At 35.3% G+C, this 17,376-nt stretch overlaps 1 protein-coding gene across 2 annotated transcripts in view; it reads left to right on the plus strand.

The window, feature by feature from the left end:
* The window catches only part of LOC145665025 (mitochondrial glycine transporter-like), a 46,535-nt gene that overhangs the window by 16,328 nt on the left and 12,831 nt on the right, over nucleotides 1–17,376 (plus strand). The window contains exon 2 of one of the 2 annotated variants that reach the window (XM_081732237.1): nucleotides 16,151–16,513. In XM_081732237.1, coding sequence (XP_081588363.1) covers nucleotides 16,496–16,513 — 18 coding nt within the window. In that variant the 5' untranslated portion in view covers nucleotides 16,151–16,495. Of the gene's footprint in view, nucleotides 1–15,891; nucleotides 16,514–17,376 lie in introns of those variants that run through there. The other variant, XM_081732236.1, reaches the window with a different exon arrangement.

Genomic DNA, 17,376 nt, shown 5'->3' on the forward strand with positions numbered 1-17,376 from the left:
TCAACTTTAAAGATACCTTTCCGACAGCATTTCTTTCGTCAAACTTTCAGCAAAGGAACCGAGGGAAATATATGATAAATAACTTTGGAACCCGTAGTATTTCTACTATAATTGCGACAAATACTTAGTGTAGAATTCGACATGCTTATAGGCTAACACGAGCACTACAGTAATTAATGTTTTCTTAATACAGGAAAGCAAGAATCACTCACTTTCCTGCAAAAATCAAAGAAACAAACAAGGGTGAATGACAAGGACCTTGGGCGAAAGCTGTTTCTGCTCCCGCCGTGACGTCACAATTTTACTGCATCTTCGGTTTTCAAAGAAGGGTAGTTATGACGCGACCTTAAAAGAGGAAAGGAACAGTAGGGTCGGCGAACCTTGGAAGCAGAGGGCAATTTCGCACACTGGTCAGATCAAACATTTCCGCGTAACAAAACGAAGGTCCCCCTGTAAAACCTCTTCATTTAAAGTCTTATTGTTAGTATCATAAATTTGCTGAAAGCAAACAATTTGAAGGGTTCGTCGATAATATCTGCTTTTTTTGTCCTGCGCCCGCCTTCCAAACGAAGAGGTGAATTTTACAACATGACTGCTGGTAAAATGGTAAAAGTGTATTTTTATGTGTATGTGTGTGTGTGTGTGTGAGAGAGAGAGAGAGAGAGAGAGAGAGAGAGAGAGAGAACGAGAGAGAAGACAAAATATTAGTTGCAAGATGACATAATTCAATTGCCGTTTTCGGTTAATTTCGGTTCATATAGCAAAAAGAATACCGCCACCAGAGAATCCGCCATCTCAACCAGAACTTTCAACTACAGCCTGTAATGAGTGTAGACCTTATCCAGTTTTCAAATTGAATAGATGGGGTGGTAGTTCGGTTTCTTGACCTTGTAAAAATCTTCCCTGTCTTTGATTTTGTTTGTCATCATTCCAGCCAGAAATGAAAAAAAAGAAAAAAAAGAAATGAGAATTCCTCAGTTTACAGCAAGGGGAATTGGGGACAAGACATTAAGGATGATATTCCTGGAAGCTCATGTATCACGATTGATTCATTCAATAGACAGAGGACACTTTTCTATGAAGGCTTTTCAACATGTTTTCTCACAAAGGGGATTTTCCTTTTCCAATCTATATGACCACTGGCAATTTCAATCTTGGCCATTCCCGCCAGCGTTTGCATTTTCGAGACAGGAGACGGGACGAGACATTTCGCGAGACGTCCCGTCTCGTCTCGTGTCTCGTCTCGTTTTCGAGACGGGACAAGTAGTCTGTCCCGTCTCGTGTCTCGTCTAAAAGGGTTCCGTCTCGTCTCGTTTACGAGACGAGACGAGACGGGACACGAGAAATGTCTCGTCTCGTGGCAACACTACAGCCTACACATTTCCAAAAATTTCCGCAGGAGGACCCCCCGAAAAATCTTCTAGTGTTATTAAAATAAAGGCTAAAATTGCGTTCATAGTTTCTATATTGCCAAAAATTTTCCCGGGGAGGATCCGGATCCCCCGGAACGGAATCCTAGCTACGCCACTGCTCCGGAGCACTGAAATATATTTCCGTGTTACTGATATAAGCAGTAATGATATTCTCGAATAAGAGCATAAGTGTAAAGCGGAATTACATTGAGAAAAACCTCCTTTCTTATATGCCTATGTATGTTCTGTTACTCAGGAAAATCAAAAGTGCCAGTTTGGCTTGAAACACCCTTGTATTATTATCTGCAGAATAACATTAAAAATTAGCCTATGATCATGTTTGAAGTACCAGACAAAAAGGCACCACATTCTGATGGAGCATAGTATTACGTCACGCAATAAGAGATAAAGTTGTTGAATGGTGTTTCACAATATCTTCCGAGAACAATTAAACGAGTATAAGGGTGCATATTCCACGTTAAATGTAAAACTAGTTGTTTTAACGTCATTTCTATCTTTAGAACATAACTGAAATTCCAACCAGGAAATAAGTTTTATAGCGTACAGTTTGTATTTCTTACTTCACGAACATTAATAGCATTGATTTTATGTGGATTCGAAGTTATACAGTAAAACCTGTCTTCAACGGACCCTTTATTAAACGGAAAACTGTCTTAAACGGAAATATTTCACGGTCCCATGAATTTTGGAAAACAAAACGTGTAAAACTCCCTTCATTAAGCGGAAACTGTGTTACGCGGACAACGGAAAGAAAAATAAACATTTAACGGAAAATTCTGAGTTCCGGACTACAGCGTTTAGAAGATGTTTAGACATTCTGTGAGACATTTACATTACACTGTCTGCGATAAAATGTTCGTCCTTTTGTTAAATATTTCTGGACAGTGTTGACCTTCCCCAACCACTACTCATATTCACCCCCACAAATTGTCCTTAATCCCCGCAACTTAATCAAGAATCATACGGAATGTCGGAAAGAAGAAAACGAGATAGAGGAAGAGGAATACGATACCGAGTTCCAAGAAGAGTGTAGAATAAATACATATCAAGATGCTCTCAGAAGTTTAAAGGAACTGCAAAAATTTGCCTTACGAAAAAATGATTCTGCTTCACTTAGTATAATTTCTCAGGCTAAACTGTATGCGGAAAGTCAAGCAGCCAAGCAGCAATGTACACAGAAAACTCTCCTTGGCTATTAGATAAATAAAGAAAATGTGTGCATAGCATATTTTGTATTCATTTTAATTTTTGTGTGTATTTATTCGTAGAAGAAAGAAGTACTGTAATCGAACAATATACGTACAGCAATATATTTTCTCAGTATGCCCCTTTATAAGCATGTATTTAAAAAGTAAAAAGAAAGAAAGGAAAGGTCTACCTCCACTAAGCGGAAACCTGACTTTAACGGAAATTTTTGCAAGTCCCGCTCGATTCCGCTAAAGACAGGTTTCACTGTATATGATTCCGTCATATGCACAATCAATGTCATCTAAATTTAGGTTTGACGGTGAATTGAAGGACTCAAAGAAACGATGGAATACTAGGTATCTTTTCTCTACGTAATTTCACCTTCGCCACTTTACTCATGACTTATAACATTTACTTTTAATCAATGTTGTTACCTAATTCAGTAAAAATGAAAACGAAATCCGTGCAGTTTTACTATACGCATCCATAGTATAAGTAGGAGTAGGAGTAGGGGTAGCAGTAGGAGTAGGAACGGGTTAGAAGGCCCGCAGGGGTTCGTTGGGTTCTGTTCTCGACATAAAATGGGCAAATTAAAGACTTCCCTACATGTTTCCGTACATTTTACAATCTGTGGATTCATATAGTAAAACTGCACCACGAAATCTTTATTTAACACCCAATGATTATGCCTTTTAGATTAATGAGAACAGACGATCAATGAAATGAGCGATTTTGGAGAAACTCTGCACTTCTGAAGCGAGCTATCTTTGGCTTAAGGAACCCGGAGTTTAATCGCCGAAGAAAAGAAAAGAAGCATCCTGTGCGAGTCAAGCCAGTACGATTTGTTATAACTGTACATACGATTACAAGCTTTCGCCATGTCGCCTACAATGGTTCCTAAGTACTTGTTACGATATCTATGAAAGCCTTCACGAATCTGAGTTGCTGATGATGTGTTTTTCAAAGTAACATCTTTAGTAACTGAGCTGAACATATAAAATATGTCCTCAATGGCTTTCATTGCCTTTTTTAACTTTCAGTATTACCAGATCCTTTCCAACTGTCTTGCATCATTAACCTTAGCTGATGTAATGCAACGAATCCTTCCAAGAAAGAAAGATATTGCAAATGGAATATTCCTCAATCGTCCATCTGGTGACCCAATTCGTCAAAGACCACCAGAGTTCATCATCATTTCTTTGATAAAAAGAATTGGGAGGGAGTTTTTTGCTTTGCGGGAGGTCACAACGGAGCATTTGGCAAGCGTATACTAGAGGTGAGAGGCCTATATGATATTCTGTGACATTTTTCTCCCTCTATCCCTATGTTGTAGAAAACTAGTTAAACTTTGACTTATTTTGCACTCAAGGGAATTAAACTTATCTTTAATTGCAATGTTTTGCGAATCCGACATTAATTGCCTTGAAAACGGACTTCAAGAGTTCAAATGCGATATCTCTTGGTAAACTGTTTTGAATCCAGTGGTGTACGTAAGAGAGAGGGGTTCGTGGTTTAATCCCAGTCTTGAGCAATATATTATATAATAATAACACACACACACACACACATATATATATATATATATATATATATATATATATATATATATATATATATATATATATATATATATATATATATATATATAATGTAAATGCACAAATCATGCGTTTCCTAAAAGGATATCAAAATGAGTGCTTGACCGCCCTTGATGAAATTCTGCATACATCACACATCACTACTTTAATCTATATGTGAAAGTAATGCAACTTTGGTGTCCATGTTAAGTCTCTTTCGGCAACCCCTGTTATGAATGATGTGTTACACAGGGCCCGTACCTGTGACGCCCATAATGGTGGACACCCACCTGAGATTATATTCCACACATAAGTGTAAACAATCTCCCATTCGTGGTCTTTAAGTCTGTGAAATATCAATGGAAACTAATGACAAAACAGTTATTCACAGTTATAACCTGTTCATGACTTTTGGCCCATCCTGTATTTCTTTTCTAATCTCGCGTAATAATTTCATCAAGATTGAATGATAAATCACCGCGATTGCTCATATCAAAGTATGGAAATAATATTAATATAGGTCTCTCTGTGTTATAAAGATCCCTGCAATAATACGCCACGCCTGTTTCACAAATGTTCTCTTTATACAACCGCTTCCTCTAAGAGTAGAAAGAGTAGAATAAAATCACAACCAAATACATTTTGCTATCTCTATACAGAAGAGGTGTCCAGAGGCGGGTTTTAGAGCGTAGGTTTCGCTCAGGAGATTATTTGGGGGGGGGGTGAGAATTTTTCAATGAAAATAGTGCAATCAAACTGGAGAATTATAATTTTTGAGGTGGAGAAATTTGGGGGACTTGCGTCCAAGTCCTTGAGGAGGATGGGCATTCCTCTTTTTATTTATGATAGTTTTACAACATACATAATTGAAAATAAAAGTCAATAGGCCTACTTGTAGTTCTAGACTAGTATTATAAGCCTTGTACTTATGTGAAACCAGTTTGGATGTTCAATAGAGTGCACTTTGTATAATTTGCAGGATCATTCTATTGAAAGCTTGTTAAGTTTAGCATATGATAGTAAAATATTTCATCATTTCATCTGCCTGTTGCTATGTCTTTAACTTCCGATTTCACCCTCTCTCTTCCATATTACTAAAGCATTCAAGAACAAATTAAACATTGAACTTAGATATAGAGGCTCCTGACTTATTACCACACATTCCCCGTACACATATACACATACGTATATATCAGCAAATGCCAAAGGTCACGTGCTTATCAGACCCCCTGCAACGTATCAGAGATTAGAAAAAAAAAAAAAGTGGACGCAAGTGACTCCTATCGACCTTCGAATGAGCCTTGCCTTATTCTTGACAGATTTCCGAAAGTCCACAGACGTTACAAAGCTTTAGACTTACAAATAAACGACTCCCCAGATGCAACCAAATAATGTGATCACGAGAGCCCAATGCGCCAATGTTCAAGATCACTTTGAGTTCACGTGTTCAGTTGGCCTCTTTAAATATACCATTGGCAGGATGTTTACACAATTTCTTTTTGACTTCTTACTCTTTTCTTTTGATGACCACCAGCGAAGTTATCAGTTTCAGAAGCTGTAATAAAACATTTTTGAAAAGGTCTTGATAGCTTCATTTTTTTCATAAATGCAGCCTGGTCACTGTTTCCCTTTTTAATCAATGCAAAAAAATACGAAACTTAAACGTGACTTCTCATTAATGAAGAAAAAACTAACGTCAAATCTAAACACCATTTTGATGCTTAAATTGTAATAAATTGTTGGGACAAACACGAATCTGCTTGCTGCTTAACAAATATAGTGTATTTAACTTTATGTAATAACTAATTAGTTAATTCTATCCAATAAAGAAGATAGTAAAATACAGCAAAGTATTGTGGTTAATATAATTATGTAGAGTTTAATATACTCCTCATAATAGTTCCCAGAAATAAACATTGAATTTATAGTAGAAAAAAATACAACGTAATAACAAAGAAAAATGACGTTTATAACGTTGATGTTGAGTTCCCACTTTGTTATATACTCTATATGCCCTAATTTCGTTTTAAGGTACTAAAGAATTACTTAAACGTAATCCGCTAATTACTTTTTAAAATGACTTAATACAGAATACGGTATATGTATTTTTGTATTTTTCGAAAATACTTTGATATTTACCTTCTTGATTTTTGCAAAATATCTTCTTTTTAACGAATATACATACATTCAAAATGGCGTACCAGTATCTTTTATGTTCTAAACTAACTGTAAAAAAGCATATTCTTGTCTGACTCAAGCTAAATAACATAAATAGGCAGATCTGGCCATAAAAGAAAACGATATCATACGTTACAGATCATAATCCATACTAACATATACATATTATCGTTATACGTTCACATTTGTTGTTCCAAACAAAACAAGAAAACTAATAAACATGGATCGAAAATATTTAATTAAGAGCCTTTGGCATGGGAAAGTGATATGCGTAGAATTCATATACATCAAACCATCAAATAAAACACAAGAATATACTCCACGATTACACGTTACACACCACAAGAAGATGCTATTGTCTTAATTTTAGTTTTAAGCAAATAATTTTTCTTTTCAATGGTCACGATGGAAACGTTTCTTTTCATGCAAGAGAAGTACAATATGCAAATATAACATTTAGCAAAAACCCAGAACCTAATTAAGATTAGGAATCATTAAGAGTTAGGAATAACAGCAATCAGTAATGTTAACATTAACAGTGCTTAAGAAAGTAGAAGGAATTCGACCATGGCTTATATTTAATAATACTATTCCGCCATTCGTTAAGTGGAAGTACGGGGAAAACCACGGGAAAAATTCATTCATGATATTTGATCACTCAACTTGAACCTGAACCCTGGGGATTGGACAGCAATCCTACCACAGCTCGGTGACAAATCTACTACACATTTAGACATTTGTTTAAATGCAACGCGTGTACTGTGGTAATTTATTATAAATATAAATAACATATATAAAAATGAATTATTTAGATGCCAACATTTTGAAGATTGAATTATCACGAAAAAACAACTTTATGAAACGTATTTATTTGACTATAAACTATCATTTGGGGCAAGTTTTTACGATAACATGAGTGTTTCTAAGGAATCGTTAAGTACAAAGCCGAGTTCCTTTTGTGGTTATCCGGGGGGAAATAATGTAGTTTGGATCCCACATTAAGCTGCAGATTCACGATCTCATACACCCTCGGTACTGAAAGGGGATGCTAAACTCCAGACCAACCAAAAAACATAGCCATGAAATTTAGTGGATGTAAACTCTCTAACACAGAGAATACGAACATGTCAATCTTTTGGGTCAATTCAATATGGCAGACCCAAAAGGGAATTTTAGTATTTCCGTACGCCGCGCTTTTGTGCAAAAATTTCTTTATGTATTGTGATGATTTTTTAGGCACCATTTAGATTTAGATTTAAATTTAATCAGGAATGGATTTTTGATTAAGGATGGCTTACACCATATTGAATTTTTGAAAATTCAACCCTGAAAAGAGAAAGGGAAGTAAAAAAAAAAAAAAAACCTTGTTACGCTAAAACGAAAAACAAATTTTGCAATCTATATTGTTAAGGTTAGTGTAATAGCTGCACCACCACCAAGAGATGGCACCACATGCTCCCTATCTTTTCAATACATTTGGTAGTAAACGACAACATTCAAAATCACTGAATCCACTTCAAAAGATTAATATTCAAACTGTACAAAGACAAATTGAATCATTAATCAGAGAATAATCATTGACTTTTTAATTATTTTGTCAGTCATTGTCGACAGCAACTTAATTTTAATATTCAGAAACACGCCTGAAATATAGAACTTTCTCAACCATTAACGAAATAAAATAATTTAAAAATGCATTATTATTCTGTGATCATTAATTCAACTTGTCTCAGAATTATTGTGAATATTGTCTTCTCAAAGGATTGGAGGAAATGTTTACGTTTACCGTGTCTCTTTTACACCGTTGAACATAGCATTTCCAATACGAAGAATTGAAAACAGTAAAAATTAGTCGCACATTTTTAGAGTTTAAATAAACATAACACTCGCAAAATATATCTGCAAAATTTTGCTTAGTTAAAACTTGTAAAAGGAACTTGAGTCAATGCCATTGTTTCAAGGATGCAGTCGGATTACAAACAAGATTAGGACAAAAGTCATAGAGAACATAAAGGCATTGGTAGTTTTGTGTTATTTTATTTATTTGTCAAACTTCTATTGGTTTCAACAAACATTGCACTGCGTTGCTTACTGTGATCACGAGCAAAGCGTAAGACTCATCAGGAATTGATCAACCCCAAAGTTCATGGACTGCTTTTTTTTATGTTTTCCTTGTTTTTCTTTTTTTTAAACTCCGCCCATACTTTCATTGAAAACAAGACAAGGTTGCAGTCACAAACAGGGTATTACAATTCGAACCAACATTGTACTTAAGTTTAGGCCTACTTATGACTCCATTAATTGAAGTGCAACTTTCAGAGCGATTATGGTAGATTAACACGAACAGATTTCTTTTTCTTTAAAGATAAAAGATTTTAGTTTTGAACAATTCTATAGTTGTTTACGTGTTTACACGCAATTTTCTAATGTGTAGTAGACCTTGAAATTCCTGATTATGCCATTACGTAACATAATTCCGTGAATTCTGCAAAGTTGAGTAAGTTTATAGATTGAATAAGCTGAATAGAAAGTGAAGGATTCAGGAGAACCTCAAATAGTATTATTTTAATGTTACCTACCTGATATAAGCTTCTTAATAGAAGTGTAAAAGATTCATACTTTTGAAATATTTGGCATCAGTCAGGTACATAATTAGTCTTTTTTTTTAAAGTGTAATTGACTATCTTTCATTTTCTTTCCCTTTCTTTAGCCTTTTTTTTTCTCAAAATTACGATGTCATACTTCTGCTTGGTTATTTCTTCTTCTTCTTCTTTTTGCGTCAATTGATATTTTGTTTCCCGATACAGATCTAGATTCCAGTCACCTATATCACTGAGATCTGTTAGTAATTTTTTTTTTAAAGAAAAAATGGTGAAAATTGTTGGATGAATTTCTCTCCTGGTTTTTGTGGACTGCTGCGAGTATTAATGTTACACTGACGCCTAAACGTCGTATTCAATTCGCTGATATTTTGTATTTTTTATTTATTTATTTTTGAGCTAAATTAGTTGTAAAGCAAAAGGTAATGCGAACGTAATAACAAGGCCATGATGTATTTCTTAGTTGAAAACATATAACCGAAAGCTATTTTGAAGTCACTTTATACATACTTTCTAACATGTACGTTGGCAGTCTAATCTTAATATTGCTCTTGTTGTATAGTCGTTTTGGTAAAGTCAGTAGGAATTTTGCTGTGGATATCTCTTTCAGCCACCAGAAGATCTAGTTGAAATTGAATGAAATCATTGAGCAAGACTCTTCAAGATCTTGAGTCATACGAAACAATTGAAATACTGGATAGCATTTCATTTAATCCTTGCCAGATGAGGGTGCTAGGCAGCTATTATAGATACACCTACAAATCCTCTGCCGAACTATCTAGTTACTTTATAATGACAGTTATACAGAAATAGGAAACATATTACTTTCTTTGAAATAACGTACATTAAGACCCACTACATATAAGATGGAAGACTAATATACTTTTGTGGGAGAAAGGGCTCGACGGGATAATTCATGGATTCTTCACATGGCATATTTTATGAACATACTCTTGAGCATGTCATAATTTTTGAGCTGCACTTTTCATTATTGTAATTATTTTATTAGGTTATTTTTTTGTTTGTTGTTACAATAACATCTTGTAACTTAAATATCACACACTTTCACACTAACTATTTATTTAGATACGTAAATCCAATGACACACGTAGTTTTCGGTCTAGCCTATCATTTTACTGAAAAATTAATAAAACTACTCATTTAGATATAGTTATTGAGCGCCTGTTACTTATAGCCCCTAAACCCAATACCTCATGGAAGTTAGGCTAGTTACAGAATGCTAGGCGTTCTGTTCACTTCATATCAACAAGGTTGAGCATTAACAGGATATTTTCCTGGTCCCTGGTTCGATCCCAGCTTGCGCGAAGTGGGCCTTGTGGTGGACAAACACCGTGTGCATAGGTTTTATCTGGATTCTCGACCTGTCCTGACAAAAAAAAAAAATTCTGGGTGCGCGCCAGATAAGATTTGTGGGTGTCTCGTCTCGAAAATGTGCTGTAAAAGTGATGTCTCGACTCGGAAAATGTATATTTCTCTATTGGAAGAGCCGTGTCTCGACTCGAATTTTGTCAGGAAATCCTGTCTCGATTCGTCTCGTGCGCATCCCTAACTACAATCCATTATAACCAATCGCACCCGTCGTTTTCTCCCTAATCTCAGTTCTTTTATTTCATATACAGTATATATGCCTTGAAATGGCTTTGTGCGTACCTCCAGTACCGCACGTACCTTGATTCCCTTGAATTGACCAACTCTAGTTTTTGAACTCACTTTTCAAGTGATCCATAATAGCAACAAAGTAACTGGAAATGCGTGAACGGTCAGTCGATACGTATATTTTGTTTCCTTTACGTTCTGACTGAGGAAGTCGTGCAGTGAACATAGCCTGTAGGGGTATCTCACACTCAGTGATAAGCAATGTTTTGAAAACACTGTTTACATTGTTTCATAGTACGTGAAGGCGCTATGGCGCAACAAGGTCAAATTTGTAATATTGTTTGTTGTTTCTCTGTACTTAAATAAGTAAAGAAATTGTTAAGCAATAGTTACCTGTTAACAACAACTGAAATAAGCATCGTAAGAAAAGTAGCAAATGAAAAGATCTGCAGGTTTTCCTCCACTGGATTCTATAGTAGCGGATGCAGGAGTTTCGTTTGTAGGAGTCGACCACGATCACCTCCTGGAAGATGAATGTAGGCTGGAAATACGAAATTTCGCATCAAAACTGGATAAATACAGCACTATTAGTCCGTTTAAGCCCTTGTAATAACGTCAATACCTTGCCATTTGCAGGCAACTCTATTAAACTAGGGCCGCGGTGGCTCAGTGGTAGAGCGTTCACCTCTGGTGTTTGGGATCCCGGGTTCGATCCCAGCCCCCGCCAAGTGAACTTTGTGGTGAACAAACACCGTGTGCGTGGGTTTTCTCGGGGTTCTCCCGTTTCCTCCCACTTTCTTCATTCCACCATTTCATTCATTACTCATCATCACCGTCTTCTTTAGCCTAACCGGCATAAAAGTGGGACGTAAAACTCAAAAAATTCATTTCATTTTTCTATTACACTAGTATTAATTAGGAAGGGCACATTTCGATCTGTGTACCTCCAAACGAGTTTAGGAGAAAAATGGAAGCGTTTGGGGGCGGTTGCCCACCACCCTCCCCGTGAATCCGCCTTTGGTTCCAATTCAATCTTGATAGGATTGTTGTTATCAGCCTAACAAAGAGCATGTTTTAAGTATTCTCTCTTGCAGGCTTTCTTTCGGAGGAAGAGGCTGGGGGGGGGGGGGGAGGCAAAACCGTGGAAGTGCCTGTAAAATATATTGCTGTTCCCATATCTTTTCTTTACAGAGCTTGTCTGATCATTCTTCACGAAGAAAGGTTCTACTTCATTTATGGCACTTACGGAAGCGGGGAACAATACTAATACGCAGGGGTATGATAGCCAGTTTCTTTCCATTGAGTTTCAAAAGTTCATATAGATAACTAGAAATTAGGGACGTGGAGTGGAAGGGATATATTAAAAATTAAGAACGTACTCCTGTAATCCACCTCTCTTTCAGCCTAGATATTTTGGTGGGGAACGGCTTGTACTGTAAGAGTTGACCTTGCTTGATGGTCTGTGTCCTCGTCAATCACATTAGACTCAAGATAATGACAGTGAAGAGCATTTATCAACGTTTAAAGATATGCATGTTATTACACAATATACTCCAATAATAAATGCAGTGGCGCCTTTAGCGGGTAGGAAGGGTAGGCACGGACCTACCCAAAAATTTTGAAAAATATATAAACGCTAAAAGACACAATGAAGAGTAAATATATTTTCCACTATTTGTATTAATGGTAGATAATTATTTAAGAAATAGCATCAACCACTACTGCAAAAAGTAATTTACTAGTGTCATTAATCAATCAAATATGTATATGTATTCATAAGCGAGAAAGCGGGGCCTACTTAAAATTAAAATCCTAAAGCCGCCCCTGAATAAATGTGATTTAGATGTTTTTATATCACACACTTCGTGGACCTCCTGTGACACGGAATGATTTGGTAACTTTTAGATAATAAAGAAAGAAAATCAGAGCATAAATTTTATACATAAATTTGCAAAATGACATGGGAATAGTTCTGAGACGAGATGGAAAAACTTTTCGACAATCGAAACGAAACGAGATGAGGAAACCTTATTTAAACCTCATATAAACTAATAGATAAATTCTGCATCGTTCCATACACATGTTTAAAATATGAATTTCTATTTTAACATATTATGGAAAATATCCTTTGTTTTATTATTACCAATTAAACAATAGTTGTCCTTAATGTTACAAAAATAATTATTTTCTCTCCGGAGAAATACATTCTTCTTAACTATGTAAATTATTCTTTGTTTAAATTATCTTGAAGAATAAGAGTCCGAAATAAGTAAGTGTAAGGAGAAGAATATTTCAGTCAAATAGAATTCTTGATAAGTTGCCTCGTTGGCCTATGAACCTGAAGATCTGTTTGGACAACGAAAGAAGGTCATGGATTATCAACAAACGCAGGAAGCCACCAAAAATATACACAAATTATGATCGTCTGCTGCTCTTCAGGGGATATTTTCACTTCGACAGCTATAATTATGCTACCAAAAGTTCTTACAAACTCTGATTTTTATTTTATTTTATTTTATTCTAAAAAAAGGGAAAATATAGTAAATAATTGCTGAGGAATGTTATTTACTGTTTGCAGCACATTGCATAAAGGACTTGCACACGATACAAAGATCAACTATGCTGTACTTCAAACTTATTTATGTTTCAACCTAATTTTGTAGAATTTCAATAACAACAATAATAATTCTGCTGCAATACAGTATATAATGCATAGGTTATAGTATACGCTTCCATATTTATTACGTAAACTTAAGTTTTCCAACAAGATAAGAAAAATTATCACAAACAAAAATCTAATCTAATAAAATACAGATGGAGTAACTATAAATATCATTTTCCTGCCAAAGCGTGCTGGATTTGACTTCCCTGGGGCTTTAAATAAAATAAATAGCGATTACAGTCGCTCTAGTGTAGATCAGGTACTTTAGCAAATAATGTGCCAGTACAGCCCCCTCGTATTTTGATTTTGCCACCCCCTAATAAAATTATCTGGAAGAAAGTCTGGCTATAAATAACTTTTCTGAATAATAATAATAAACCCTATTCAATGGAAAATGCATCCCTTCTTTCTTAAAAGGGGAGGGGAACAAAAATCCTTAAAATATATTCAAGTTCCTCTGAGAAATATGGCTTCCGTTGAATTTGCCACAGTATTTTACAAATTTGCTGTAGTGTAGAAGAGAACTTTTATATAACAAATTTATTAATAGTAATTAGAAAGGACCTCCTATATACCCTTATTTACAATCAATCTGGGAAAATTGTTGTATTTGAAATTGATAATTCACATCTACTCCAGTATTCTTGGCTCAAAATTGATGTCGTAATTCGTAATCGCAATTTTGCTTTTGTAATATCTAACATTTGTACGTCACAGACCTCATGATGTTAATTTTTCTTCACGAAGATTCAATTCTGACATCATATTACTTTAAGAATCTTATGAAAATCTGATAATACCACATTGTGTCATGATGAATACTTACAACGTCGTTGTAATACTAAAGTCAAAATACTAACTATAAAAAGAGCATTATTATAAGGTTCAGTTTTGTGAAGCAACTTTTGTCTTGATAACTTTCTGAATGACGTCACAGAATATTTTCTTTCGTCATTGGATGAGAAAAACGAAGTACTTTGAATTAGAACCATGGACAGAATAACTCTACATGTTAAGTTGACGCAAAAGCAATCTATACTTATTTATAATAAGCGCCAAATTGCGAGTGAGTTACGTATTTCAAAAGAAATCTTTTTGTAAAAGCAATATGCTTATTATTTACGTATATCTATACTCTACTTAACTGGCTTACATTTTCTCTGTACACGATAGACCACAGAACTTGAGCTCTTCATATAATTCTTTATTCTCTTTCTTTGCCCCTAGTCATTCTTAAACAACATAAACCATATTCGTAATTCAACTAAATCTCAAGTTTACTATACTTCAATTCTTAATATCATTCGTATCCAAAACTTAACTCGAAACTCACGACATAATCATCTATATTGTTTACACATAAAACTTCCCTAACAACGTACTGGCCACTCACATATTAGCTAACACTTTCCGCCCAACACTTTTGTCACTTTGTTAAAACGTTGGCGACATTATAATAACGACAAAACGAATGATTATGTACATAATTTAATATTTTACTATTTGTATGTATTTCACTCTCTATCATGAATTATCATCTGGGTAGTATTACAGCATTAGTGAGGATATGACATGAAAGAACGTGAAATAGAAATAAGGATAAAAAAGGCGAAAAAAATAGGAAGAAAAAATCTATTAGTCCTTGACTAAAGTGGTAAGGGAAAAACTCACACAATGTTCATGTGAAGTATTGCACTCTATGGGACAAGAACATGGACACTGCGCCAAAGCGATCAAGAATAGAAGTTTTCAGAATGTGAATATGGAGAAAAGTAAAGAAACCTAGCTGGGTCAAACTGAGGACAAGTGAAGAGGTGGTAGGAATAGTAGGAACCAAAAAAAAAAAAAAAAAAAAAATAGATAAAATTAAAAAGAGGAAGAGAAACTGTTTGGGAGATTGACCGATTGGGAGACAAATATATAACGAGGGACAGGATAGAAACCCCGGTGGCAGAATAAAGAGGGAGGGACAGAAGAGACTAGTTGATGAAGTATCATTGTATTGATACGCATGTGGAGACACGGTAGCTCAGTTGGAGGGCGCTCACCTTTGGTGCCAAGGGTTCCTAATTTGATCCCAGGCCCAATGAGCTTATGGTGGATAAACTGTGTCCATGGGTTTTGTTGACGTTCTCCCGTTTCCTCCCACGTTATCATTTCACTAATCCTTCCATCATCATTTACTTTCCTTAATCATCCGTCTCCTTTAGCCTAACATGAAACGTTAAATATAATAATAATAATAATAATAATAATAATAATAATAATAATAATAATAATAATAATAATAATAATAATAATAAAGAGAAAATACATGTATGACTTTTGGAATCATTTCAACTTCATTAAGAAAGTATTAACATGAAACAATTAACTAGAACACCGCGATGAAAATTCCTTTCATAACTCTTAGAGCAAGTACCATAAAAGAAAGTAAAACCAGAAACGACATCCAAAGAATTTTGTTTTTTTTGGAAGACCTAAGTCTCACAAGACATCGATAACATCTACGATTGGGATTTAGCAATGTGGTTGGCAGGGCTTTAAGTGTATTTTTATTACGTCACGACATTCTATTGGGTGTCTTCGATGGCTTATCAGTAGCTTGCACCCGCTGACCACTAGTATGACGTTGACATAATTTCTCGCCGAGTATTTCTAGTGGACTTGCGGCCAAAGAGAGCCACATAGCGACATTCGACTGAAGCGCGAGGTACTCTAGAACTTCGTGTAGCTACGAAAGCTTTGATTTAGTGGGCAAATATTCCGCATTAATTTCTTTGCTGTTTGCAATGTTTATGGCATTCACGCTGGCTGAAAGTGTAGCAGGTTAAGTGGAGAGAGATTTTATTTTGTAATTTCAATACAAACAAACTGTATTCTCTATTGTTGCAGCTGTCAACAAAAGTCTTCATGTTATTACGAGGAGAAGGTTGGAAGATGTGTATGCTGTTATGCCGAGTGAATCCTATATACTATTCTGACTACTCTGATACGTAGAACAATTAACAAGGAGAAGTTAAAATCTCCTGCGAGTTTTGAGCTGTTTCTGAAAAATAAAGAAGAAAAAGTGCATTTCTTCTGCAATTGCCTTTGGCTGCAGTTCGTTTCCCGTAGCTGGTTAAGAAGCAATTAAGCAAGCGAGCTATTTTGGGGGAAGACTTGAGGCGCTTTTGGAATACCATCTAACGCAAGGTCACTTTTCTGTGTGGTCGTATTGAGAAAACACAAGAACACAGAATGGATATAATTGCTAATGTAAGTATTTACAAACTCTTATTTTAATTTAAAGTTATTTAAATTTATTAAAATATTATTCTTAGTTATCATATAATATTTTCGTGTAACTGACTAGTTAGGGTTCGATTCTTGGAGGAGGGCAGAATTTAGTGCCTGCTCTTGACAGAAGTCTCATTAGTTACAAACTTTAATCACTTCATACTATGGGGAAAAAAACTTACTGATGTGGTTCTTCTATATAAGAATGAGAACGTAAGATTTTTCTCGCGATCAAATTTTAATTTTCATGGATGTGACTTCTCTCGTGAGCCGCCACTGGCAGAATTCTTTGTTGACTAAACATTGTGAGGTACTTAAATTAAGAGGTAACAAATTCAGATACAGAAATCCGAAATATATCCGATAGGAGCAGAGTTGCTGATCATGTAATTTCAATCAACTCCACGATGCAACAGAAGTCATCTGTTTGAATGCGTCAAATTGTATAGTGTTAAAGGCTTTAACTGCGATTTGTAGGTCAATTATATATGGGAGTAATCAACCTATTTCATTTTGTTTTGCAATTCGAGCAAAGGCGGCTTTTGAAGTAAGTCACATGGATACAACTTAAAATTTTATTGTTCCAAACTATACCTAATATTAATTTTTGTATACATTACGTAAGTTTTCTTTCCATAGGTTGTAGTGATAAAAAATTTTAATTTTTTACCGATGTAAGTTACCTCAAGAGCCGCCGCTGAATTTAAGTAGGCAATAGAAAAAGAATGATAGCTGGGTTTGATTTTCGTATCAGCAACCGTCCTTCCAGGTTCAGAATAGATGAGTCCACAATCAAGAATTGGGGAAGATTGAATGACATTCTCAGTATAGATAGTAAATAA

This window comes from Thermobia domestica, chromosome 11 (assembly GCF_964235325.1).
Source record: "Thermobia domestica chromosome 11, izTheDome1.hap1.1, whole genome shotgun sequence".
NCBI lineage: Eukaryota > Metazoa > Arthropoda > Insecta > Zygentoma > Lepismatidae > Thermobia > Thermobia domestica.